Source organism: Triturus cristatus, chromosome 4_2 (genome assembly GCF_964204655.1).
Source record: "Triturus cristatus chromosome 4_2, aTriCri1.1, whole genome shotgun sequence".
Classification (NCBI taxonomy): Eukaryota; Metazoa; Chordata; class Amphibia; order Caudata; family Salamandridae; genus Triturus; species Triturus cristatus.
Window position 1 is genome coordinate 650117371 of NC_140586.1, and position 26738 is coordinate 650144108.

Sequence of the window (26738 nt, forward strand, 5' to 3'; positions counted from 1 at the left end):
GTCTCTAAACTCTAAAAATTATACTCTGTATCTTGCAATTGAGTATGAGATTTGAAACCTATTGTGACTTTATATATTGTCATTTTTGCTTACACTGTAAAGTCACTTTTTAAGTCACTTGCCTGTGGTAAGGAAATCGGCTGATTTCCTTTTTACCCACTCACGGTTTGCTCACTTATCCTCGTGTATATTAATTGTTGTCTTCTTCTCCTTATTACCATTAAATTGTATTTATCCCTCTACCTGAGTTTTTAGATAATTCCAGTTTTTGATTGTGAAAATTGCGATACCATATCTATCCCTCTTGCATGGGACCGTTCCCTTAGATACCATCAAACCTGACATGCTTCTCCTGTCAGAAACCTGGCTCACAGACGACTCCAGCCCTGACATCTTGGCAGCTATCCCTGATAACTACTACATTCTCCAGTCCAACAGGCTGGGGAAAAAAGCAGGGGGTGGAGTTGCAGCTATAATATCGCAGTCACACAAATTTACCTCTTTGACTGCATCGACCATACCCTTCGTTGATAGTCTTCTTCTTAAGTTCGATTCCAACTTCTACCCTTTTATCTGTGCGCTTTTCTATAGGCCCCCTCTCTATATGCCCACTTTCTCGCAGTCATTTGGTAACTTAATAGCGGAATTGGTCATAAATCACGCCAGAGTGTTGATCATCGGCGACTTTAACTATTGGCCACACGATGTGGGAGAAAGCCCATGCTCGGCTGAATTCACTGAACTATTAACTGGTATGAACTACTCCCAGCACATCAGGGTGGCTACACATATAAAAGGACACACCCTTGATCAGGTCTGGACATCCAATCTTGGGGTAGTTGACCTCCAAATTCTCCCCTGCACTTGGTCCGACCACCACTCTGTTTCCTTTTCTATTCCTTTCACCCCCCTGCCACAGTCCCTCCCTCTGACACCACCAAGGTCAGAAACTGGAGCCGGATCGACCCCTCAGCACTGTGTACAACTCTAGCCTCCCCTATGCTCCATAACCTCCTGTTTAATGACCGCATTGTTTCCCCGCACACTTAAGCGGAAAACATCAATGCCTGGCTAGCCTCGGCTAGGGACAAACTAGCACTGAAGAAGATCAGAAACATGAGGTCCCACGACGCTCAACGTAGGTTTACTATTGACCTAAACGGAAAAAAAATTAGCCCTACGCCAACTTGAACGCAAGTGGAGACTAGATTACTGCCCTTTGAAAAAGGCAAAATTCACTATGGCTCTGAAAGACTATAAAAACGCCATCCTCCTAGCCAAATCTGAATATTTCTCGTCAAAAATCCTCGCATCCACGAACAAAGCTAAAGACATTTTCTCCATCGTGGATGAACTTGTCAAACCTGACCGCGTCACCGCCAAACCCATCCCCTCTCAGCTCCTATGCGATTCTCTTAACTCTTATTTTACTGATAAAATCAATATCATCAAAGCCAGCATTCCCAAGGTTACCCTACCCCCAGATTCTGACTGCCTCTATCAGAATCCCCATTGCATAGACCTAATACCACCTATCACTCAGGAGATCTTTTTCTCCCTTCTCACTCAGGTGCGCTCCGGCTCCCCTATGGACAGTTGTCCCCCTCACATCACTCGGGAAGCCTTCCTTCACTTCCCCGAACCCCCCCTATCGCTTCTCAACAGATCCTTCACGGAGGGTATTGTCTCCAACCTCTTCATGAGCGCAGAAGTTGTGCCTATCCTAAAAAAAACAGGCTCTGACCCCCTAACACTCAGCAACTTCCGTCCTATATCGCTCCTACCTTTCCTTGGTAAAATCCTGGAGGCCCATGTCACCAAGTGCTTGAGCGCTTTTGTCGAGCACACCCATTACCTTGACCCACATCAAGTGGGCTTCAGACCCAAACATTCAACTGAGTCTATTATCCTGGAAGTCCTCGAAGAACTTAGGAAGGGGGCAGACCACAACATCTCGCAGGCCCTTGTGCTCCTGGATTTGTCGGCGGCTTTCGACACCGTCGACCACGATTTACTGGTTGATCGGGTTGATAGTGCCGGGATCCGGGGCTCCCTTTGAAGTGGATGTCCTATTTCCTTAGCGACCGCTATCAAGCAGTTCGCCTTGCCAACTTCACCTCGGAGAAGAGAAGATTGTCCTGTGGAGTCCCGCAGGGCTCCTCCCTCTCCCCTCTCCAACCTGTACATCTTTCCTCTGATCTTTGCCCTCCGCAAGAGAGAAGTCGTCACTTTTAACTATGCCGATGACCTCCAGCTAGTCTTCACCATTGACTCTTCTCCCTCCTCTAAGGAAAACTTTCAATCCACTATGAATTTTATCAGTAACTGGATGAACTCAAATCAGCTCAAGCTCAATCCTGATAAAACTGAGCTAGTTCTCACCGGGGCTTCTGCCAACCCCTGGAATTCCAACTTCTGGCCCAAACCATTAGGTTGTCCCCCCCTTTCCAGTTAGCTCCGTCAAGAGTCTTGGGATCATTATTAGTAGTGCTCTTACAATGAAGGCTCAGATAAATTCTGTGGTCTCCGCCTGCTTCTACCATCTAAGAAGAATTCGTAAAATTAGCAGATTTCTCTCTACGGAGGCGCTCATCCAAGTGATCCTTGCCCTTGTCATATCTCGCATCGATTACGCTAACTCCTTGTACTCCGGCATTCCAGCCTACCAATCCCACCGCCTACAATTAGTACAGAACCAAGCAGCTAGGCTTGTCTATGGCCAGCCTAAATCCCACCATGTCAAACCGCTACTTAAAAGCCTCCATTGGCTCCCCGTTTCGCAACACTGTCTCTTCAAACTTGGCTGCATGATCCATCAAGCCCTTTCCTCTCATGGACCAGTCTTTATCGCCACCAAACTCCAACAATATGTCCCCTCTCGAGAGCTTCGCTCCTCTAATATGAACCTCTTGACCCCCTGCCCTTTCAGAAGGAAAAAACATGGTGGTCTACGATTTTCTACCTTAGCTCCACAGTTCTGGAATTCCCTCCCTCCCGAACTGCGCCTTACCTCCTCTTACTCTAAATTTAGGAAATCCCTCAAAACATGGCTCTTTACCTTGGCCTACAATTAATTGTCTGTCCTTCAATGTGATTGTTCTAACTCGTTCCTGCTCAAGCGCCAAGAAACCGTTGGTGAACGTGCGCTCTAAAAGTCTTTTTAACATAACATAACATAACATGACCGTTGTTGTTATAAAATATATCTACCCTTGGTCCCATCTGACCCCTAGGGTTTCCTTGTTCTTTTACACCCTTTTAGAAAGTTGGCATTTTCCGGACTTAGCGATTTGGTACATGCAGCCTGCCTCTGGTTACATGACTGGGTTTAGTTGGCAGTTGGGCTTTGTGTATTCTCCCTAGATCGCCACACACAATGGGAGCTTAGGTGTGACTGAGTGGGCGATCACTGGCGAGCTAGGAGGGAGGAGCTGAGCCCAGCTTCACTTACACCTGAATAGGACTTGTCCTGTTTCCAAACAGAGGGCTGCATACCCCTGTACAAAGTCGGGAGCCAGGTCAGGGAAGGCATGGCATCTGTGCATTATAAAGGTAGAAGCTCCTCCCTAATTCAAAGGCACAACTGTGTGTAAATGAAGGACCTCAGACAAAACCACTTCACTACACTTCTGGACATGTGTGTACTCTGCCAGGAAGGACTACTGTGCTGATGAAAGACTGCCACTCTGCTGCTTGGAAGGAACTGCTGCCCTCTTGCCTGGGGGAGAAGGACTCGACTTTCATCTCTTGAACCCAGAACCCAGTAGTAACTCCAAGGGCTAGTTGGCTGGCCTCCTGATCTGAAAACTCCAGGACATAACAGGCTTCCAACGACCTTGCACCTGGACGCTGGCATCTGTGAGTCTACCCTGCCAAGCGTTGCCATCCCAGTCCTGGGCACCTTAAGTGGGCCTAAGGTGCTTGCCAGAGGAACCAACATATCTTCTCTGCTGAGTGACACATCCCTGAGCAGAACCGTCATCTCCTATGCTCAGCGCGCATCCACAAGCAGAACCACTGCAACTCTGCAGCTGCGTAGACTGGACCCGTTGCAAAGACATGCATTGCCTTCACAGTCCTCGGAACCAACACATCGCCCCAACGGCATGGCGCATCCACAGCCCAGGTCCTTCCATCTCTCATCAACGGCAGCCTCGATGACGGGTTCCGCATTGCTACCTTGCAACTCTTCACAACAGTTGCATCGCCCGCTGAACGGCACATTTTCGATGCCAGACGTTGCATCACAAGCACCGTCTACGGAACCCTTAAAGACGGTGCAGCAGGACCTCGCATCACAGCATCGCCACATGTTGGAACCGACACATCGCTTCGGCTGTGCTGAACACCTTCAAGGCAGATTCACGCGAACCTCCGCAACCAGGATTTAAGGTACTCTGTTCAGGGGGCCTAAATAGGTCCCGGTAGCCAGCCCACGCTCCATCGCGGTCAGCCTGAACTTGTAACTTTGCTCCGGTCAGACATGACTACATATGCTCAGCTGGCGCTTTGTGCTATTTTCACTAAAAACATTACATTTCAACAACTCTGGTTCTACGAATTGGATTTGTCTCATTTTGGTCTTGTTTTATTTATTAAAAACAACTTTATTTTTCTAAATCTGTTTTGGGTTACTACTTTTGTGGTGTGTTTTCACTGCTTTACTGTTTGATGTATTGCACAAATACTTTACACATTGCCTCAGAGTTAAGCCTGAATGCTCTGTGCCAAGCTATCAGGGGACCGAGAACAGGTTAATTTGGGGTTTGCTTGTGCCTTACTCTGACTACGATTGTGGTTGCTGCTTGACCAGGGCTAACAAACCAGTCAACCCAATTTCTAACAGTTGGTTAACAGAAAAGCCAGGTATTCTGCTTCTTGCAGAATTCAAGGGAGGAGAGGAGGCTCTGATGTGAAGGGGGATTCGGTTCAACACTTTAGAAGTGATGTAAGAGAACGCCCATCCTCCTGATCTTCTTCTGTGTATGAGTTGGATGATGATGATGATGACTATGCAACCTTGTGTTTAGTTAAATTCTTGGGTGCTGTAGTCAATGATTCTGTGAGAAATCTAGGTACTAGATGTAGGATGTAAAGAGGACTTTGTTAAAACCTGTGTTTTTTTTTTTAGAAGACGAATCAGAAAAAGAAGCAAATTCTGCTAGTGAAGTTGATTTAGCAGGCACCTTTGACTTTGGAAGGTCGAATTCAAAATATTAACAATGTATAGCCCCTCTTTTTAAAAAAAAAGATGTATCCCTTTTTGGAGGGCATGAAGTGTGTGGTGCTCTTCACAAACTCCTACCCTGAAGAGGATGCAACCTTAGAGAGAGTTCCCTCTTTCTATCCAATTTATTGAAAAATATTCAAGTGCTTAGCAATGCCATACAGATATGGGCCGTTCAGACATTTCTTAGGGGCGGGTGCAGTTACCAGTGTAAAGCTACAGATGCAACAAGAGCTTAAGAGAAATGTTTTCTATTTTGCTGGCTCAGTCATAATGACGAAAGGTGGATGTTCCCAAGAACTAAAACCCACCAAACGGTAGCAGGCTGCAACTGATTTTGGAGAAGAGACCCATAGAAAAATAAGAAGAAAATATCCAAACATATACAGCAGAGGTGCTGAACATGAGAGTTCTAAACAATCTTTCCTGCACACACGATGGGTAGAATTCTGAGCTATGCTGGCCTTTCGGGGGGGGAGTGGAGTGCTGGGCACATTCATCTCTCTGGCAGATGTTTGTACAATGTATAATGAGGTTAATGTACAACTACAACATTGCCTAAAAGAAGGTTAATATAGTTTACTGCTACGTACAAAATTACTAGGGAATCCAGACTAATAATAGGGTCGGAATATAATAATGATCCAATGCTCCTATGTCAGAAATAAACTAGGATGCTTAAGTGGACACTGTTAGAGAGGAAGGATGAGGTATAATCAGATGTTTTGTTGTTCTTTTCTGCAGTTTTCTATAATAGAATTAAGGCAGACTGGAAACGTTCTGGTGATACAGCAGCAAAACTTAACATGGCTTTAGCCATATAAACTTTGAGCTGAGACTCATGAATCTCTGCCATGTACACTACAGATAAATGGAGACATTTTCAGTATAATAAATATAAGCACCTTAAAAGAAAGGAATTAAATCTACAATTGCAATTCATAATCCAAAGATACCAAGCATCGCAAAGGAAATTTTACAAAATATTTTCAAACGCTAAAAGCAAAGAATCCATTTAGAAGCAGTAAGACCGAAGGGCCACTCGATAAAAAGCATGCGCTCTGGCATTACATTCTCTGGTTACACGTTATGAACAAATAACTTTAGAACAGACTAAAAACTGAAAGTAAACTACAAATGAAGAAAAGTCAACATCATTGCCTACCTCTTTGCTTGCGTTTTGATGCTCATACTGCTGTTCTTGAGAGCCATCATACATTGAAGGAAACTGTGAATACCACTGCTGTGCTCCTTCCTGAAATAAAATATCAGCTTCTTAAAATATAAACCAAATAGCTCCGTGACCCTATTCACATTCCTCTCCCATTAAGGCCCTCAATATTAGTCTGTGGTAGCAGTTTCCTTTGAGGGGGATTCTGTCCTGGCCCATTCCATGTGGTCATTATGTTCCAACACACAAAATTACCAGGTGCAATACCAACCCTAATTTTACTGAGGAGTAATCACCTGGCCCTCTCCTACAGCACAGTGGAGCATGACACTTCACCAGGCAGTCCCCCGTATCTGGTGTGTCCACTCACATCTTCCTAAACTTCCCTCCCCTAAACACAGCTCCTCCACTTGGAGCGCATATAGCTCCTGCTCATAACTGGTGGTAAATGGGAGTAAATTAGTCCCAGGAACAAGGGAAGGAAAATGCTACTTACCACAGTATGCATCTGTTTTTGGCATGTAGAGCTGTAGAATCGCATGTTATGCATAGATTGCCCTCTAGTGTTTGGTCCGGATGTTTGCACTTTGTTTTTGTTCGAAGAAGTCATTCCAGTCACGAAGTAGGTGACTCCTCCTTTCACTGATAGCGTGCATGGGCATTAACTCCATCCTTAGATTGTTTTGCCACAGAGAGTTATGATGGGGTTAATAAGAGTAGTAAAGAAAGATGTCCATGAATATTTTATCTAAGTAAGATAGTACTGCAACAGGTATAGATTCCCAGGGAGGTGGGCGGGCGCTTGATATTCTACAGTTCTACATGCCAAGAACAGATGCATACTGTGGTAAGTAGCATTTTCCGTTCGAGGCATGCGAGCTGTAGATCACATAGACTATTTAGCAGTTATCTTCCAAAGCGGTGGCTAACCTGTAGCTGTTGCAACTGTCTGAAATAGTGTACGTAAACTGTCTGGCCCACACTAGCTTGTTGTCTAGCTAACACATCTATGCAATAGTGTGTTGTAAAAGTGTGTGGTGTAGACCATGTTGCAGCTTTGCAGATGTCATCTATGGGTATGTTTCCTAAAAATGCCAAAGAGGCTCCTAGTTTGCGAATGGAATGCGCTCTAGGGGGAATGGTTAATGTGCGTTTAGCTTTAATGTAGCATATTTGAATGCACTTAACTATCCACCTTGCAATACCTGATTTTGATATTGGATTGCCTTTATGTGGTGGAGCAAAAGCAACAAAAAGTTGCTTTGTTTTCCAGAAAGGTTTTGTTCTTTCAATGTAGTATAGTAATGCTCTTTTTACATCTAATATGTGAAGAGCACATTCTGCCACAAAATCTGGTTGAGGGAAGAACACAGGCAACTCAACACATTGGTTGATATGAAAGGCAGAAATGACTAGGTACACATTTTGGGTTGGTCCTAAGAACCACTTTGTTTTGGTGTATTTGCAAATATGGCTCTTCTATGGTTAGTGCCTGAAGCTCACCCACTCTTCTCAGAGATGTGATGGCTATGAGGAAGGCTATCTTCCAAGTGAGAAATTGTAGATCACATTTGTGCAATGACTCAAAAGGTGGACCCATGAGTATTGTAAGAACGATGTTGGGATTCCACACTGGAGCAGGTGTAAAATCTGGGGGGAATGACTCTTAAGTCCTTCCATAAATGCTTTAACAGCAGGTACTCTAAAAAGAGACAAATGCGGTCTGTTTTGCAGATATGCAGCTATTGCAGCAAGATGTAAGCGTATGGATGTGTACGCTAAACCGGAACGCTGTAGATGTAATAGATAACAAATGATGTTTTGGATTGAAGCGTTGAGCGGATTTATTTAATTGTTGTTACAGTAAATCACAAACCGCTTCCACTTTGCTGCATAGCATGCTCTTGTGGTAGGACGCCTAGCTTCCTTGATAATATCCATGCAGTCTGGCGGAAGATTAAGCTAGCCAAACTCTAAGATTTCAGGTGCCAGATCGCAAGGTTGAGATGACTGGGATCTGGATTTCTTATTTCTCCATGGCTCAGAGTAAAGAAGATTGGGAGTGAGATGTAGTTTTTGGTGAGGAACTATGGATAACTGCAACAGGGTTGTGAACCAGGGTTGATGGGCCCATGTGGGAGCAACTAGGATTAGTGTCAGGAACGGCTGTCTGAGCTTCCGAACCTCTGATGGAATGAGTGGGAGAGGCGAAAAAGCGTAAGCAAATATCCCTGACCAGTTCATCCATAGTCCATTGCCTTTGGACAATGGGTGTGGATACCTGAATGAGAAGTTTGGGCATTTTGCGTTTAGGTGGGTGGCGAACAGATCTATCTCTGGAAAGCCCCATATTTGGAAGAATGGGAGGAGAACCGGAGGGTGGAGTTCCCATTCGTGGATCTGTTATCATTGACGACTGAGCAGATCTGCAATCTGGTTGTTAATTCCTGGAAGGTGTACTGCAAGGAGATATATTTTGTGAGGTATGGCCCATCTCCAGATGCTCTGAGCTAGCTGGAGAGTGTGCGTACCCCCCTGTTTTTTATGTAGTACATTGCTGTCATGTTGTCTGTACAAATTAGGACAGCTTTGCATACTAGATGAAGTTGAAATGCTTTCAATGCTAGAAAAATTGCTAGTAGTTATAGATGGTTTATGTGGAGTTGTTTTTATTGCAGAGTCCACATGTCCTGAATGGTATGTTTTTGAAGATGAGCTCCCCAACTAGTGAGCGATGAGTCTGCTGTTAGCACTATCTGTGGAACCGGGTAGAGGAAAGGCCGCCCCTTGGTAAGGTTTGTATGTTCCACCACTGCAGAGAGCGATGGGTGCGGCCATCCATTAACACTAGATCTGATAACTGACCTTGAGCCTGGTTCCACTGACATGCTAAGCATTCCTGTAGGGGACGCATTTGGAGTCTTGCGTAAGGAACAATTAAAATGCAAGACACCATCATTCCTAGCAATTGCATGAACACTAGAGCTGGTAACGAGTGTTGAGACTGTAACTGAGATATTAGAGTCTGCATGTTGCGGATTCTGAATGGGTTGGGACACGCTAGAGCTTTCTGAGTGTCTATTGTGGCTCCTAGATACGCTTGTGTGTTGGACAGTTGGAGATGAGATTTGGTGAGGTTTACAGTAAACCCAAGGTGGTGAAGCAGTTGGGACTGTTTTTCGAGTGTGGCCTAGGCAGCTTTGCAGCGAGTTGGCTTTTATTAGCCAATCGTCTAGGTAAGGGAAGACGTGAATGTGCGTTCTTTTTAGATGAGCTGCGACTACTGCCAGGCATTTGGTGAAGACCTTTGAATGGATAATGTTGGCCGTCCACCACAAACCTGAGAAACTCGGTGAGCAGGGTGAATGGGAATATAGAAGTAGGCATCCTTTAAGTCCAGAGTGGACAGAAAGTCGCCTTGCTGAAGGAGTGGGAGAACCTGTTGGAGTGTGACCATGTGAAAGTGGTCCGACTGAATGTACGGATTTAGTTCTCTGACGTTTATTATATGTCTGAGAGAGCCGTCTTTTTTGGGAATTAAAAAGTACAGGGAGTATACCCCAGCCCCCTGGTATTGTAATGGGACTGGTTCTATAGCGTGTTTTCCCAAGAGGGAGAGTAGCTCTTGCTTTAGTAGGGTAAGATGCTCTGGTGACATTGCATATGATCTTGGAAGAATATTTGGGGTAGTGTTTGTAAGCTCCAGGCAGTAATCATATGGGATAATTTATAGTACCCACTTGTCTGAGGTGATTGATTTCTGACAGGTAGGAATTGAGAGAGATGTCCCCCAACAGGGGTGGACAGATCGGGGATAGCGGAAGGAAGTCACTGTTTATTTGTGGGGAAGTGCGTGTGGAGTTACTTCTGCTTCTTCCCTTACCATTATTTCCTCTAAAACCTCCTCTGAAATAACCTCTTGTAGAGGGGGATTGGTTGTTGCCCTTGTAAGAGGAGGAGGGATTTTCGGTGGATATGCTTTTGGAACCACCTCTGTAAAAGGAGAGGTGAAAGGAACCCCGAGTGGCAGGTAATTGTAAAGCCCCCATGGACTTTGCGACCTCAGTGTCTTTTTTAATCTTGTCGAATGTTTGTTTAAGGATGGAGGTTTGCACCTCCGGCTTGAGGCCGGATATTCTCAACCAAGCATGCCTGTGTAAAAGTACACTGGTGTTCACTGTACGAGCTGCTGTGTCTGCTGCGTCTAGGGCACACCTGATGGATGTATTGGTGATAAGCTTACCTTCTTGGATAAGGTCATTAGCCTTAGATTTGTGTTCATCAGTTAAATATTGTATGAGTTTCTCTAACTCATTGTAATGAGCCATATCATAACGAGCCAACAGACCTTGAGCGTTGGCATTGCGCCAGTGATTGGCTGCCTGAGAAGCCACTCTTTTGCCCGAGGCATCAATAAGCTTAGACTCCTTATCAGGAGGAGGAGCCTCACCTGTGATTTGTGAGTTAGCTCTCTTGCGAGAGTTGGAGACTACAAGAGAGTCTAAGGGCAGCTGGCCTCTAATGTAAACAGGGTCCGTGGGTGCGGGTTTATATTTTTTGTCCACCCTAGGTGTAATTATTCTGGCCCTTACAGGGTCTTTAAATACTTCTGTGTGTTTTAGCATGCCTTTCAGCATTGGTAAGGCTTGAGTAGCTCTTTGGGAAGATGTAAGCGTTTCAAAGAGGGACTCCTCTTCTAAAGGCTCTTTATGGAGCTCCACTCCATGATATTGAGCAGCCCCGTTAAGGAGCTCAATGTACCCAATGTTGTCGTCAGGTGGGGAGGGTCTGGAGGGATACAAATCAGGGTCATTGTCTGGGTTTGGATCAGTATGATAATCCTCCCAAGGGTCAGTGTCCTTTGGCCTATGCTGATCCTCATCCCCATCCCCTTCATCCTGTGGGTCAGGTGAAAGTAGTGGTGGTGGTGAATTTGATGGTGTGATAAGCAAATTGGGATGAGTGGGAGAAAGAGGTGGAATGTAAGGGGGAGAAGGGTTAGTACCCACATGTGAGAAAGTGCCATCTTTCTTGCATGGTATGCCCCCACTTTTTGCTGAATTGCTGAATGTACTTTGACTGAGTGTTCCTGGACTCCTGCCAATCAGGTGCCCAGGGCCTATGTTCCTTCCCTAAAACCCTAAAACCCAAATTGGCAAAACCTGGCCACATGTCAGCCCCTGGTAAATGGTACCCTAGGTACCCAGGGCCTGGTGACCAGGGAAGGCCTCTAAGGGCTGCAGCACTTGTTGTGCCACCCTTAGAGGCCCTGTACCCTAACACACACACACACTGCCCTTGCAGGCTGAGTGTCTGGGTACAAGACAAAACAGAGAGTCGACATGGCACACATCCCTGTGTGCCATGACCACCACCTACACTGCCCTGGCATACATCAGCCACCCCTCTAGCTGGGTGCCCTATGCCAGTGGTGTGGGCAAAGGAGCATGAGCCCTGTGCCCCTACAGTACCCAGGTCCATTCCTGGGCACTGCAAGTGCAGTGCTGCCATTTAAGAGTACATGGTGCTGAGAGTTCGCCAAACACGAACTACACAGCACCATAATGGCAACACTGAAGACTGAGAAGTTTGGTATCAGACTTCTCAGCACATTAAACCCGCACTGATGCCAGTGTGGGATTTAATGTACCAAGTACCCCAGAGGGCATCTTCGAGATGCCCCCTGAAACCTAACCTACGATCCACGTCTGGTCTGGGAGGCTGCCTAGGCTGCCACACAGCAGACATGTTGCCGGATCCCTGGGTAGGAGAGTCCCTGCTCTCCTGGGCTTGCAACAATGCACATCCTGGGCGAGGTGCTAGATCTCTTCCCCCAGGATGGGCAGGGGGACGCTTCAAAGGCATGCCGCCTCTGTGAGCTTCCCCAGGCCACTGGCAGCCTCCACTCTGGCGGGAAGCCTGGCCGGAAACCCCAAATAAGGACAAGGGATGTGCCAGCCTGCCAACCCCACCCCTCAGGTGGGGGAGGCGAGGTGAAGCACATCTCCGGGCACTCGCCATCTTGAAGATGGGAGGCCCTACCCAATCAGGACTAGGCTACTGCCCCCTTCCCACAGGAGAGAGGCAGGATAGGGGGTGTACCCACCCCAGGACAGGGACCCAGTTGTCCCTGCCCTTCACCTACCTGTAACGCCCCTAAATCTAGTATTTAGGGGCACCCTGAACCTTCCTTCCCCAGATTCCAGATTCCGAAATACAAAGAAGAGCAAGAAGAAAGAAGACCTGCCCTGCAGCTGCCAAGAAGAGGAAGACACCAACTGCTTTGGCCCCAGCCCTACCGGCCTGTCGACCCTCGAACCTGCTCCTGCTACAACCCGGCATCTCTTGTGGCCAGCAACCTCACAAACCCCGGAGGACCTGGCTACCTTTTGGCTCTAAGCACCTGGGACTCCCATGAGTAGAGGCTCTACTCAAAATCAGCTTCTAATCCCTGGCATCAGCCCGGAACCGCGAACCCTGCACCCGCCAAGCCTGGCCTGTGCCGGAGTAAACAAAGACCACGAGGACGAACCCCCAGTGACTGTGACCCAGAGTCCGGCACCAAAGGACTTCCCTCAACGCTCCTAACGACGCCTGCAGCCTCAGAACCAGGTACCCCCCGCAACCGCGATCAACAGAGGGTAAGATTTCCCGACACCAAAAGGCACCCCTGCATCCGGCGCCCTGCTGCCCCCTGTGCCCAACTCCTGGGTACCTACCTATCCTCCAACTACCCAACTTACCTCTCGAAGTGGTGGTGGCACCTGAAGAATCTTCGACCCCGAGCTTGCAGTCTTTTTCTAAACCGGAGCTTTCCCTTTGAAACCAATTTAGTGCCCGAAGGCTCAAAAGCACCCTGCACCCAGCCGCCCGAGTGGCCCTGGCAGTGTAACCTTTGCACCAATCTACTTCCCCATTTGCCCTGAGCAAGTGACCAGGAGTCCAGCTCACACAGCCGCGTGGCCTGCTAGTCAGCAGCCACCAACCAAGGCCCCCCTGCCTCCCATAGGATAACATTGAGCCAAACTCACTCTGCACCCGGCTGCTCCTGTGCCGCTGAGGGTGTAACAACTGTATCTACCTGACCCTGGGAGACCCCTGAGTCTGTGCCCAGAACCTTAACTTTGCCAGACGAGTACTTACCTGAAAGCCGATAACTCAATTTTCTCCATAGGCTAACATTGACTGGTTTCTTCTGAAACTTCTTCTAAGTGTGGAGTTTTCAAAACTTAAAATATTCACCAAAAATCAGCCGAGTAACGAAAATACTCACCTGCTATTAAGTGAGCTCCCAGTGCTGGATCTTGGTGCCCAGCACTGACCCTGAAAAATATTCACAACCTTACTTACCAGTAACCCAATTATCTTCCATAGGGAATCATTGTCTGTTTTTCTGTGAAATTTCTTCTTAGCGTCGATTTTTGCAAACTTCAAATATTCTTTAAAAATCGTGTAAACTGTGAAAACCTAATTACTTACCTGCTTTAGATAGAGGTCCCAGTACTGAGTCTAGGCACCCAGTACTGGATTACAAAAGTAACAAGAACATACTATACCTGCAACTTGAATTTTCTTCCATGGGGAATCATTGACTGTTTTCTATGAAATATTTTCGAAGTGTCAACTTTTAAAATAGCAAAATATTGTCTAAAAATCATATCGGCAACTAAGTCGACTTTTATCACTTGTTTCTGAGAACTGACTCAGGACTGAATCTAGGATCCAGTCCTGGAATTACAAAAGTAAACCTGAAAGTCATTTATTGCAATTAACTTAAAACTTCCATTGAACTCAATGCATTATTGTGTTTAAACTTGTGTTGCCTATTGCAACAATCTGTAACTTTCTACAAAAGCCAATTGCATATTGCAAAGGTATTTATCTAAAGCATCTCTTTCTGAGAAAGTATATTTTGATACCTATTTTTGGTTCTAAAATAAAACAAGCATATATTTTTTAAATATATAAACCATTGTCCTAGAGTTCTGTTATTGAGTGTGTGAGACCATTTGCTGACTGAGTGTGTGCAACAAATGCTTTACACTGTCCTGGCATCATGACTCAAGTTTAGCTGGTCATCCAGGTTCACAAAAGACTCTGGACAGTTGTAAAAAACATTTTTGGTGGCATTCAATGATTTCAGATATTAAGGAATATGTCAATGCATGTCCAATTAGTGCCAGGAATAAATCTCTGCACAAAGCACCTATGGGTTTATTACGACCATTACCCACTCCTCCAACTCCTTGGCATACGATTAGTTTGGACTTTATAACTAATTTACCTAAGTCTAACACCTATACGACTATTTTAGTGGTAGTGGATTATCTGTCAAAAATGGCACACTTCATTCCTTTAACTAAACTACCTACAGCGGCAGAGTTGACTGACATTTTCATTAAAGAAATTGTGAGATTACATGGTTTGCCAACCAACATTTTCATTAAAGAAATTGTGAGATTACTGCTCGACCAAGCTACCACTTTAGAGAGTAAGGTTTTATCTAACTTTAGCCTCTGCCAAACCTCTGGGGACTGTGGACTCTGTACACACTGTACCTATTTGGGAACAGTATATACCGAGCCACTTTCTCACACCACACTCTTCCTTTTTAGAGTAATGTGGTAGTCCTCAGGTAGTCGGTCTATCTTTCGTTTTTTTGGAAGAGTGGCATGAATCTATCCTGTTTCAGGGTTGATCACAAGTTTTTTCTGCTTCGGATCCAAAGGTGGGGCATCGGGCCGAGGTTCTTTAGACAGAGTGTCTTTCTCCTTAGTTGCCGGTTTCGGCGTCAAAGGTTTCGGCTCCAAGCCTTTCGGTGTTGAAGGTGGAATCTTCGGCAACGGTGGTATTGTGACCACCACATGTTTAGACTTTGATTTTGGCTTCTCTTTCTGTTTCAGAGCTGGGCCAGAGGGCGGGCATCAGACACTTTTTGCCAGTGCCGACCTTGTCCCGAAGGCAGAGGAGGGATCGGAGCCTTTGTCTTTGGTTTTTGAGGGGGCAAAGGGGTATGTTTACTCACTGTACGCTGACCCGGAGTAACCTGCTCCTCTTGTTCTATGTTGGAGTCGGCTTCGGACACGGAGATATGTTCTTCCTCCTCGGCTCCTTGAGCTTGATGTTCTGTGTCGGAAACTTCGCCAAGGATGTCCAGTGCGGTGTTGCATTTCGTGGCTTTGAGCCCTACGGCCACAAAGTGTCTTTTTCAATCGCAACGATCAACACGCATCGCAGTCTTTCTCGTTGTGTTCCGGGGACAAGCAGAGATTGCACACTTCGTGCAAGTTGGTGCATGGACAGAACTTGAAGGGAGTCCGTTCCATCAACTGCTACGCCTGACAGCCTGCCACGAGTTTCCGATCGAAGGTTTTCCGAGGTAAGACAATATGCGTCGAATGGGGAACCGCGATCGATAATACCGTCGAGGGGAATGGATTGCGCGTCGAAGGGGTCCGAAAACGCGCAAAACCGGAGCGCAGCAATACACATCCAAACCCAATAGCGGAAAAAAACAATATAAGGATGGAGTTGATGCCCATGCGCACTATCACCAAAAGGAAGAGTCACCTACCTCGTGACTGGAAAGACTTCTTCAAACAAAAACAAAGTGCAAACATCTGGACCCAACACTAGATGGCGCTCTATGCATAGCATGTGATCTACAGCTCACATGCCTCGAACATTGTGTTTCCCCCCGTTTCCCCCCCCCTCTTTCTAGCAACGTGTAAGGCGCAGGTGTAAAGGAATGACCATAGCCTGCAGTTTAAAAAAACGAATGCATACCTCTCCCACCAGGTTCAGTTGTAGATAAGGGAAAAAAATTAGGACTAAGAGCCACCTACTTCTATCACCAAGTAAAGACATTTGCACCTCAATAGCACTGTATTTGACACAGTGAAGCATTGAGATTATTTCTCCCAGCACAAGTCTAGTGGAGAAGGCATTATTCATTACATAAATAGGGAAAGAATCAAAGAGGAGATGCGTTAATTTCTAAAGGAGTACTTCCAGGCCATAGTGATAAAGCTCTGCTAGTTGCTGGCTGTAGAAATCAGTTTCACAATTACCTTAATGCTTATTCACAGGATTCTCCCACACCCCTCAAATTGGTCGAACCTCCAATCCCATTTGCTCAGACAAAATCTACTACAAACAGATCTTAGAAGGATTGATAAACCATACTTAGAAAAGAACATAAAGATCTTCAAAAAGCATGACTTCTACTTTAACATTTTATATATGTTGTATTATTATGCCGAGTGGGGGAACATTCCTTTAATTATCAAGAACAAACCTTGTGCGTACATTTGATTCAGGAGAGCAAAAAAAGTCAAGCATAAGGGTAATTAATCTTATTGTATTTACCATATTAAATGATGCTAACAATAGACTGTATTTTATTAAACAATGGCAATAATAAAATAAATAAAATGTGTAACAATTGACAGTGTATTATCAAAGCCATCAGAGATCACTGGAGGGCCAGGATCGTATGACTCGCTCAAGCCTATTTCTCCACCAGAAGGAAGTACATACCAAGCACCGTATGTGTAGGAAGCAGGCTCTTTATAAAATATATCAAAATGAGATATATCATGTAACGTCTAGGGTTTTCCTTACAAGTGGACATGGGCTTGCTATGGCAATCCCAAGGTGCTCGCTATGGCAATCCCAAGGTGCTCTTCTATGAGGTAGGGTGGTCGAGTAGCCTCAAGCTTAGCACAGAGGAGTGCACAACTTCTGAAAATACACACAATAGTCAACAAATCAGACACACGACTCAAGAAGGAGATCCACACAAATTTACAAAAATAACCAGTTCCTTTATATATGCCTTGGTATCAGCAAGAATTTGTTCAGGTAGGTACTTTTTTTTATAGAAATATTTTAGAGTTCAAGAAGTGGACAGTTAGTGCAATTTCTGGAGACTGAAATGTTATAGTATGGGAGGAAAAGTCAATGCGGCATGTAGCTGAGGAACTCCTTTTCGACACTGTTCAGCACTGTCAAGAATTCCTGTCATACAAGGGAAACACGCCCTTATGTAAACAGGAGAGCTGTTACATAACTCAAGGGAAACACGCCCTTATGTAAACAGGAGAGCTGTTACATAACTCAAGGGAAACACGCCCTTATGTAAACAGGAGAGCTGTTACATAACTCAAGGGAAACACGCCCTTATGTAAACAGGAGAGCTGTTACATAACTCAAGGAAAACACGCCCTATAAAGGGAGGAACCGGGAGGTACAAGGCTGTCGGATATTGTGTTTACACCGACGTACCTGCTTCGTGAAGAGCAGTGTTCCAGAGTGGTGCTCCAGTAAGGCAAGAACGGAGGTAGGTCGAGTCGTTACTCCCTGGGCCGTGTCTTGCCCCATCGTCACCTGTGAAGGACCCGGAAGCTCTACCGGTCAACCATTGAGCTTCGCTTTTTGACTCGGCTGAGTCCAAGCGCAGTGGCGCTTTTGCTGGTTGGAGTCGTAACTCCCAGCCCGACCAGAGACACAGGGACTGCCAGCTGTAACGCACACCAGGAGGTGTTTGCCGCGTTACAGACTCGGAAGTCCACAGGATCGATCGAGCGGCTGCTCTCGGTTCAGTCTTCTTGCTTGTGATTGGGGTATCGGTGACGCATCACCAGGGGGTGACTCCGCGTCCCGGTGCAGTCTGAGGAAGAGGTTGAGCGGCTGCTCCCTTCAGGTAGAGACCCCGGCTGGGTGTTTCCCTGACTCCTCGATTCTCCCCAACACTCTTCGTGCCCCTCACAGCCTACCGATTGGCATTGTCGGCCATTTCATTTCTGCCCTCTGTTGGCATACGCCGGGATCGGCGTATATGCAGAGGACGGTTAGGACCATCCGTGCTGTGGGCTGGTAACGTACTTAGCCTGGAGGATTCCAGTGACTATAACTTTTGTTTGTTCTTTGTATTTTATTTGCCTTCATTAAAAGAACTAACCCTTCACAAGTGGTTGCGTCCTCATTGTCGTGTCTGTTAAACGATCCTGAGACGTTCAGGGCGTTACAAGCACATGTTCTAAAATGGCTTCCCTGTCCAGTTGCACTGGCAGTGATGGAACGGACTAGCAAAGGTATGCTGGTATGCCCCAACATGTAATAGCAAGTACCCTGCCTTAGGGCTGTAAGGCCTGCTGTAGGGGTGACTTACAAGTACTACATGCAGTGTTCGAAAGGCCCGGCACACAGGGATGTGTGTCAGGTCGTGTTTTCATTTGTGTCTGCACCAAAACACTCCGCTTGTGATAGCAACCCTGAATGAGTTAGGTGAGGGTCCCCTAGGGTGGCACAATTCGTGCTGCAGCCTTTGGTGGACCCTATTTGGAACCTCAGGCTCTAGCTACCCGGGATACCACCTACTAGGGACTTATAGAGGATGCTAAAGGTATTGCCAATTGGGGGAACAATTGTACATTTGTAGGGAAAGAACACTGGTACTGGGAACCTGGTTAGCAGGAACCCAGTACACTTAATGTCAAAATTGCATCAAATAACAGGCAAAAAGTGGGGGGAGGGTACTGCAAAAAAGAAAGAAAAAGAAAAAAGGAAAATGCTACTTACCCAGTATGCATCTATTCTTGGCATGTAGAGCTGTAGAGCCACATGCTGTCCATAGCCTGCCATCTAGTGTTGGGTCCGGATGTTTGCACTTTGTTTTTCTTCGAAGAATTCTTTCTAGTCACGAGGTAGGTGACTCCTCCTTTCGGTGATAGTGCACATGGGCATCGACTCCTTTGTAAGATTGTTTGCCGCAGAGGGTGATAATGGAGTTAGTAAGAGTAGTAAGAGATGTCCATGAATTTATGTATCTAAGTAAGATGCAACTGCAACAGGTATAGGTACCCAGGGAGGCCGGTGGGCCAATGTGACGTTAACGCTCTACATGCCAAGAACAGATGCCTACCGGGTAAGTAGCATTTTCCGTTCCAAGGCATTATGCGGTGGAACAAAAGCAACAAGCAGTTGTTTTTTTTGCGAAAAGGTTTTGCCCTTTCTATATAGTAAAGAATTGCTCTTTTCACATCTAGTGTGTGTAAAGCATGTTCTGCCACAGAATCTGGTTGAAGAAAGAACACGGGCAACTCAATAGATTGGTTGATGTAAAAAGGCAGAAATGACCTATGAGAAAAATTTACGATTGGTAGGAAGAACCACTTACTTTTGATGTATTTGTAAGAATGGTTCTTTTATGGTTAGTGCCTGGATCTCACCCACTCTCCTCAGAGATGTGATAGCTATGAGGAAAGCTACCTTCCAAGTAAGTAATTGTATTTCACATTTATGCAATGGCTCAAAGGGTGGACCCATTAGCCTTGTGAGGACAATATTAAGATTCCACACTGGAGCAAGTGGAAGTCTCGGAGGAATGATTCTTTTAAGCCCTTCCATGAATGCTTTGATGACAGGCACTCTAAAAAGAGACTGATGTTGTCTGTTTTGTAGGTAAGTAGCTATTGCAGCAAGATGCAAGAGTATGGAAGAATTCGCCAAATTGTAACGCTGTAGATGTAGTAAATCGCAGATATTTTGAACTGAAGCGTCCAATGGATCTATGTGATTTTTATTGCAGTATATCAGAAAACGCTTCCACTTTGCTGCATAGCATGCTCTTGTAGTAGGACGTCAAGCCTCCTTGATAATGTTCATGCAGTCTGGGGAAGATTGAGGTAACCAAACTAAGATTTCAGGTGCCAGATCACAGGGTTGAGATGGCTGGGATCTGCGTGTCTTATCTCTCCATGGCTCTGAGTGAGCATATTGTGAGTGAGGTGTAGTTTTTGGTGAGGAACTACTGAGAGCTCCAATAGAGCTGTGAACCAGGGTTGTTGGGCCCATGTGGGAACAACTAGGATTAATATCTGAGGCGCCTGTCTGAGCTACGGAACCAGTAATGGAATGAGTGGGAGAGGCGGAAAAGCGTAAGCAAATATCCCTGACCAATTCATCCATAGTGCATTGCCCTTGGACAATGAGTGTGGAAATCCCCACATTTTGAAGAATGGGAGGAGAACTTGAGGGTGGAGCTCCCATTTGTGGATCTGTTGTCTTTGACAACTGAGTAGATCTGCAATCTGATTGCTTACTCCTGGAAGGTGTTCTGCAAGGAGAAACATTCTGTGATGTATGGCCCATGTCCAGATGGTCTGTGCTAGTTGTGACAGCTGGAGAGAGTGTGTCCCCCCCCCCTGTTTTTGTATGTAGTACATTGCTGTCATGTGGTCTGTACGGATCAGGACAACTTTGCCTACTAGATGAACTTGAAACCCTTGGAACGCTAAAAAAATAGCTATCAGTTCTAGATGATTTATTTGAAGCTGCTTTTGTTGCAAGCTTCACATGCCCTGAATTGTATGTGTTTGGAGATGAGCTCCCCAACCAGTGAGTGATGCGTCTGCTGTTAGCACTATCTGTGGAACCAGGTTGATGAAGGGCTGCCCTTTTGAAAGGTTTAGCGTATTCCACCACTGTAGAGAGCGATGGATGCGGCCGTCCTCCAACACTAGATCTGATGACAGAACCTGAGCCTAGTTTCATGGACGTGCTAAGCACTCCTGAGGGACGCACGTCAAGTCTTGCATAAGGGACTATTAGAATGCAAGACACCATTATCCCCAGTAACTGCATGAACACTCTAGCTGGCAATGAGGTTTGAGGTTGGAACTGGCAAAGTAGAGTCTGCATGTTGCAGATTCTGGATGGATTGGAATAGGCCAAAGCCTTTTGTGTGTCTATTGTACGCCTGTGTTTTGTGTGTCTATTGTACGCCTGTGTGTTGGATGGCTGTAGATGGGATTTGGACAGATTCACTGAGAACCCAAGATCGCGGAGCAACTGCACTGTTTTGAGTGTGTGATAAAGACACCTTTTTTGCGAGTTGGCTTTTATGAGCCAATCGTCCAGGTATTGGAAGACGTGAATATGTTGTCTTCATAGATGAGCTGCGACTACTGCTAAACACTTGGTGGAAACTCTGGGTGCAGTAGTTACTCCAAATGGGAGCAACCTTGAACTGATAATGTTGTCCTACTACAACAAACCTTAGGTATTTGCGATGAGCAGGATGTATTGGGATATGGAAATAGGCATCCTTTACGTCCAGACTGGACGGCAAGTCGCCTTGTTGAAGGAGCGGAAGTACTTGTTGTACAGTGACCATGTGAAAGTGGTCTGATGGAATGTATAGATTTAGATCTCTGAGGTCCAGTATAGGCCTGAGAGACCCATCCTTATTGGGAATTGTTGGACTTGGCTCTTTTTGCAGGGTCATCCCTAAACTTTTTGCCTTCCTCCTGCCTTTTTTCTGACCTGGTGTTGGCTGTTTTATGACTCTGGGCACCTTACCACTGCTGACCAGTGCTAAGGTGCATATGCTCTCCCTATGGTAAAATGTATTATGTGAATTGACTTCCATGTTTGGCTTATTTGGTTTACTATCAGTCCCTAGTAGAGTGCACCAGGGGTGCCAAGGGCGTGTATATCCAAATGCTGCTAGTGGGCTTGCAGCACTGGTTGTGCCTCCCACAGAAGCAGCCTGGTAAAATGTATCTAAGGTCTGCCACTGCAGAACCTGCATGCAGTCTGGTACTGTCATGCTGACTGGGCAAGTGTCCCCACTTGCCAGTCCCTAAACCTTCCCTTACCTTCATGTTAGTCACCCCTATGGTAGGCCCTAGGGCAGGGTGCATTGTAAGGATAAGGTAGGACATGCCCTGAGGTGTGTGGCATGTCCTAATAGTGAATTACAGCCATTTTCGTTTTTCACTATTGCAAGGCTACCTGCTCTCCATAGGCCAGAATGGGCTGCTAGATTATAACACTCTATAATCCTAGCAGGCTCAGGAAGCATGGTAGGGCTTGGAAGAAGAGCTTGCCCCCTGAACTGAGTCCCAGGACCATTGGACTCATCTGCCTTCCAAAACTGAGTTGCCTGGACAATTCTTGCTTGTTTCCCGCTGGATTTGGCCCCAGTACGCCTCGTACCCCATCCACCGCGAAGCCGTGTCTTTGCCGCCCGGCACCGTGCGTCTACGCTGATCCAAAAGCGTTAGTACGCGCCGTATCCCTCCCGGCCGCATCGCACCTAACCTACCCCGCCGATTCGAGACGTACAGCCCTGGCTGCCGAACCCTGTACGCCGGACTCAAGCTTCGCTGTCCCGCAGGTACGGTCCGTACGCTGCTAACGTACTGCACCGTGCCGTACTCAAAGCAGAGAAGCCGCATCACGCTGATCCTCCACGTACGCTGTACGGCGCCGAGAAGTGTCGCCGCCTATCAGCACCGAAGGTACGGCTCGAACGCCGAACGCCACGGACTCTGCAAGCTGATCCGGGCCATCCGCACGTATCCCTGAAGGTCCCGTACCAACGCCGCGTCCCGACGCCGCGACCCGACCAGCATCTGAATACGCTGCCGAGCTACGACCCGGATCCATCAACTTGTCCCGCACTGTCCGTCGCGGACTCCACGAACTTAAGGTACTTTGTTCTGTTCGCACCGCGCGCGTCACGGACCCCGGAGTCCGCATCAATTGTTTGACTCGTACTTTCCTTGTTTTTAAGGCGGACGAGTCGCACACCCAGGTACGAACCGTACAAAACCTGAAAAGAAGCAGAATTGACTAAAAGAAGCCTATTTTTGCATTTTAAGCCTTTCTACAAGAACATTGAACTTTAAAATAATACTGTGGTCATTTTATTCGTTATTCTGGTCTTGTGCTAAGCCTTATATAAAGAAAACTATTTTTGATACAACCTTGACTGGTGTCCATTTGTGGTGTGTCATTGTATTACGGTATGTGTTCACAAATGCTTAACCTATGACGCCCTGAGAATAGTCTTGACTGCTTGTGCCACACTACCTAAAGGGTGAGCAGGGGTTATTTGAAAGGGTGATCCCCTTACTCTGACTTAGAATTGAGAGTCCCTGCTTGTCGCAAGTGCATACCTGTGCCAACTAGAGATTCCCAGTTCTAACAGGAATTAAGGAGTATAGGGAGTATACTCCGGTTCCTTGATGTTTTAATGGGAATGGCTCTATTGCTCCTTTTTCTAACAGAGATTGAACCTCTTTTTTTTTTTTTGGATGGGTGAGATGTTCCTGTGGCATTGCATGTGATCTTGGAAGAATATTTGGGGGAGTGTCTAAGTTCCAGGCAGTAACCATATAGGATAATCTATAGAACCCATTTGTTTGAGGTGATGGTGTTCCAGACAGGGAAAAATTGAGAGAGACGTCACTCGACAGGAGTGGAATGATCGGAGGGTAGTGGAAGGAAGTCACTGTTTGTTATTAGCGGGGGAAGTGTGTGTGGAGTTGCCTCTGCCTCTTCCCTGATCATTGTTTCCTCTAAAACCTCCTCTAAAATATCCTCTTGATGAGGGTGATTGGTTGTTGCCCTTGTAAGATTTTCTGTGGTAACAGTTTTGGAACCACCCTTGTAAAAGGAGGGTCAAAAGGAACCTCTACTAGCAGGTAATTGTAAAGCCCCCATGGACTTTGCGACCTCAGTGTCCTTTTTCATTTTCTCCAGTGAGGTGTCAACTGCTGGACCAAATAGGGTTTCCTTGTCAAAAGGTTGATTAAGAAGGGAGGACTGTACCTCAGGTTTGAAACCTGATATTCTTAACCATGCGTGTCTGCGTAGCAACACGCCGGTGTTCACTGCACGTGCTGTTGTGTCTGCTGCATCTAATCCACATTTGATGGAGGTATTGGTAATGAGCTTTCCTTCTTGTATGAAATAATTTACCTTTGATTTATGCTCATCAGGCAGATATTGGATACGTTTTTCCAACTTATCATAATGAGCTCTATCATATCTGGCTAGCAAAGCCTGAGTTCGGCAATGCACCAGTGATTAGCTGCCTGAGAAGCTACCCTTTTACCAGAGGCATAAATTAACTTGGACTCTTTATCAGGAGGAGGGGCCTCACCTGTTGTGAATTTGCTCTTTTATGAGCATTAGAGGCCACCAAAGAGTCCAAGGGCAGCTGACCTTTAATGTAAGCAGGGTCAGTAGGTGCTGGTTCATATTTTTTCTCAACCCTGGGCGAGATTATTCTTTGGTACAGTGTGTGTTTTTTGAGTGGCGCTTAAGGTCTCTAATAAGAAGTCCTCCTCTAAAGTCTCTTTATGTAATTCCACTCCATGATAGTGAGCAGCCCTATTAAGAAGCTCAATATAACCTAAATTGTCATCAGGAGGTGATGGCCTAGATGGATACAAATCAGGGTCCGTGTCTGTATGTGGATCAGTACTATAATTGCTCATGGGTCAACATCTTTTGGCCTGTTATCCCCATCCCCCTCATCCTGTGGATCAGGTGACAGTGGTGGTGAATTAGAGGTGGCAATGAGTAGGTGAGGATTAGTAGGTGAAGGAGGTGGAATATAAGGTGGTAATGGGTTTGTACCCATATTCCTTTTCTTTAGAGGTATATGATGCTCATCCTGATGTGTCAATTTCCTTTTTTCAGGTAATTTGGCATGAATGTGTCCAGTATCTGGGTTGATAACTAGTTTTTTGTTTTGGATCCGGAGGTGAACATCGGACCGAAACTCTTTTGTTGGGAGTCTTTTTCTCTTTAGTTGTAGTTTTTGCAGTCTAATGTTTCGGCTCCGAAGTCTTCGGTGCCGAAGATTTAGGCTTGGACGAAGATGGAGGATAGACATGCTTGGTTTTTGGCGCCAAGGATTTTGGTTTGGTGCCGCTAGGGGGCCGAATCAATCCCGATGGCTTTTCTTTGCGTTTCGGCACCGGGCCCGAGGGCGAGGTGCTCCAAAACTTTTCTTGGTGCCGACCTTGGCCCGCAGGCAGAGGAAGGACCAGAGCCTTTTTAGGTTTTGTTTGTTGGGCCAAGGGGTATCTGTACTCACGGAACGTTGACCCAGTGTAACTTGCTCCTCTTCTTCCATGTCGGCTTTAGACACAGCAATATGCTCTTCTTCCTCGGCTCCTTGAGCATGTTCTTGGTCGGAATCTTCTCCGAAGATATCCGGAACGGAGTCGCCTTGCTGTTGCATCTCGTGACACTGAGCCCGACGGTCACGGAGCGTCTTCTTTGATCGAAACGATTGGCACGCATAACAGTCTCTTGTCGTGTTCCGGGGACAAACAGAGATTGCACACTTCGTGCAGATCAGTGCGCGGAAACTTAGCGTGACACCCGGGAATGGAACCCGTTCCATCGACTGCTAGTGAGCCAGGCACAGGTAGGCCCAATGGCCATCCACGAGTTTTCCGATCAAAGATTCTTGGTTCGGAACGATACGCGAAGAGTGGGAAACTTGATCGAGAAACAATTCAGTTGAAAGTAGTGTATTGCGTGAAGGGAACCCGAGAAACGGTGCCCAAACAGAGCGCAGCAATTCACATCCGAACCCGATGGCGGAAAAAAACAATCTAACAATGAAGTCGATACCCATGCGCACGATCACCGAAAGGAGGAGTCACCTACCTTGTGACTGGAAAGACTTCTTCGAATAAACAAAATGCAAACATCAGGACTTAACACTAGATGGCGAGCTATGCACAGCATGTGATCTACAGCTCATATGCCTCGAACAAACAGTTTCCTACAGTATGAAAATATGCTACTACTGAAGCAGTTAAAGTAATACCCAACAATGATTTGAATGCATACCTGTGTGTAATTGCCATGCTGTTGACTGTAATAGTTTTCCAAAGCACCTTGTGAAGTGGAACCTGGAGGGACTGAGGTATCAACCGCGTTGCCTATCATTTTGGTGTGATGTTCAGCATTGTGGTTCCTTAATGAAGCTGCTGGAGAAAAAGCGAGCATAAACTAGTTCATGAACGTGGAAACCTTAGTTTGTATTTTTCTATTCATGAATTTAATACCAGATTATCCCAAATAGGCAACACAAAATGTATGCAAATAGTGCTTCAGGAAATCATCAGTAGGTGGTTATGAGTAATAGTTAGGAAGAAATAGTGATTAGCGGGAGAAGATAAAAGAAGAAATGTGTTAGATGTTAACTTCAAAGTCAGGTAAGGATTACAAATACATCAGTTAACATACACTTCAAATAAGAGTACTAGAGTGACCATGAGCTATTCAGAGTGAGGAAATACTCAAGGGCTTAGTAGAAATACATAGTGACTCCCCAAACCTAGAAATATATAGCCATTTCCCAAACCCAAGACATCGTTTGAGACCCACCTTGCATTTAAGTGTGCTCCTCTCCTCTACTCTTTCCCCCTTGGAGGGGGTGCAGACCCACCATGGTGCACATCAAAGCACTGGGCTACAACAGAGCCCAATTTTCTCACAATGTGAAACAAAGTCATTATAAAG

At 46.0% G+C, this 26738-nt stretch overlaps 1 protein-coding gene across 4 annotated transcripts in view; it reads right to left on the reverse strand.

Moving 5' to 3' along the window:
* RAVER2 (ribonucleoprotein, PTB binding 2) overlaps positions 1-26738 on the reverse strand; it is a 418859-nt gene that overhangs the window by 66621 nt on the left and 325500 nt on the right. For 2 of the 4 annotated variants that reach the window (XM_085602376.1, XM_085602377.1), the window contains exons 11-12: positions 26064-26203; positions 6393-6482 (exon numbers count right to left, since the gene is read on the reverse strand). In XM_085602376.1, the coding sequence (XP_085458502.1) occupies positions 6393-6482; positions 26064-26203 (230 nt within the window). The remainder of the gene's footprint in view (positions 1-6392; positions 6483-26063; positions 26204-26738) is intronic. The other 2 variants (XM_085602379.1, XM_085602378.1) reach the window with 1 other exon arrangement.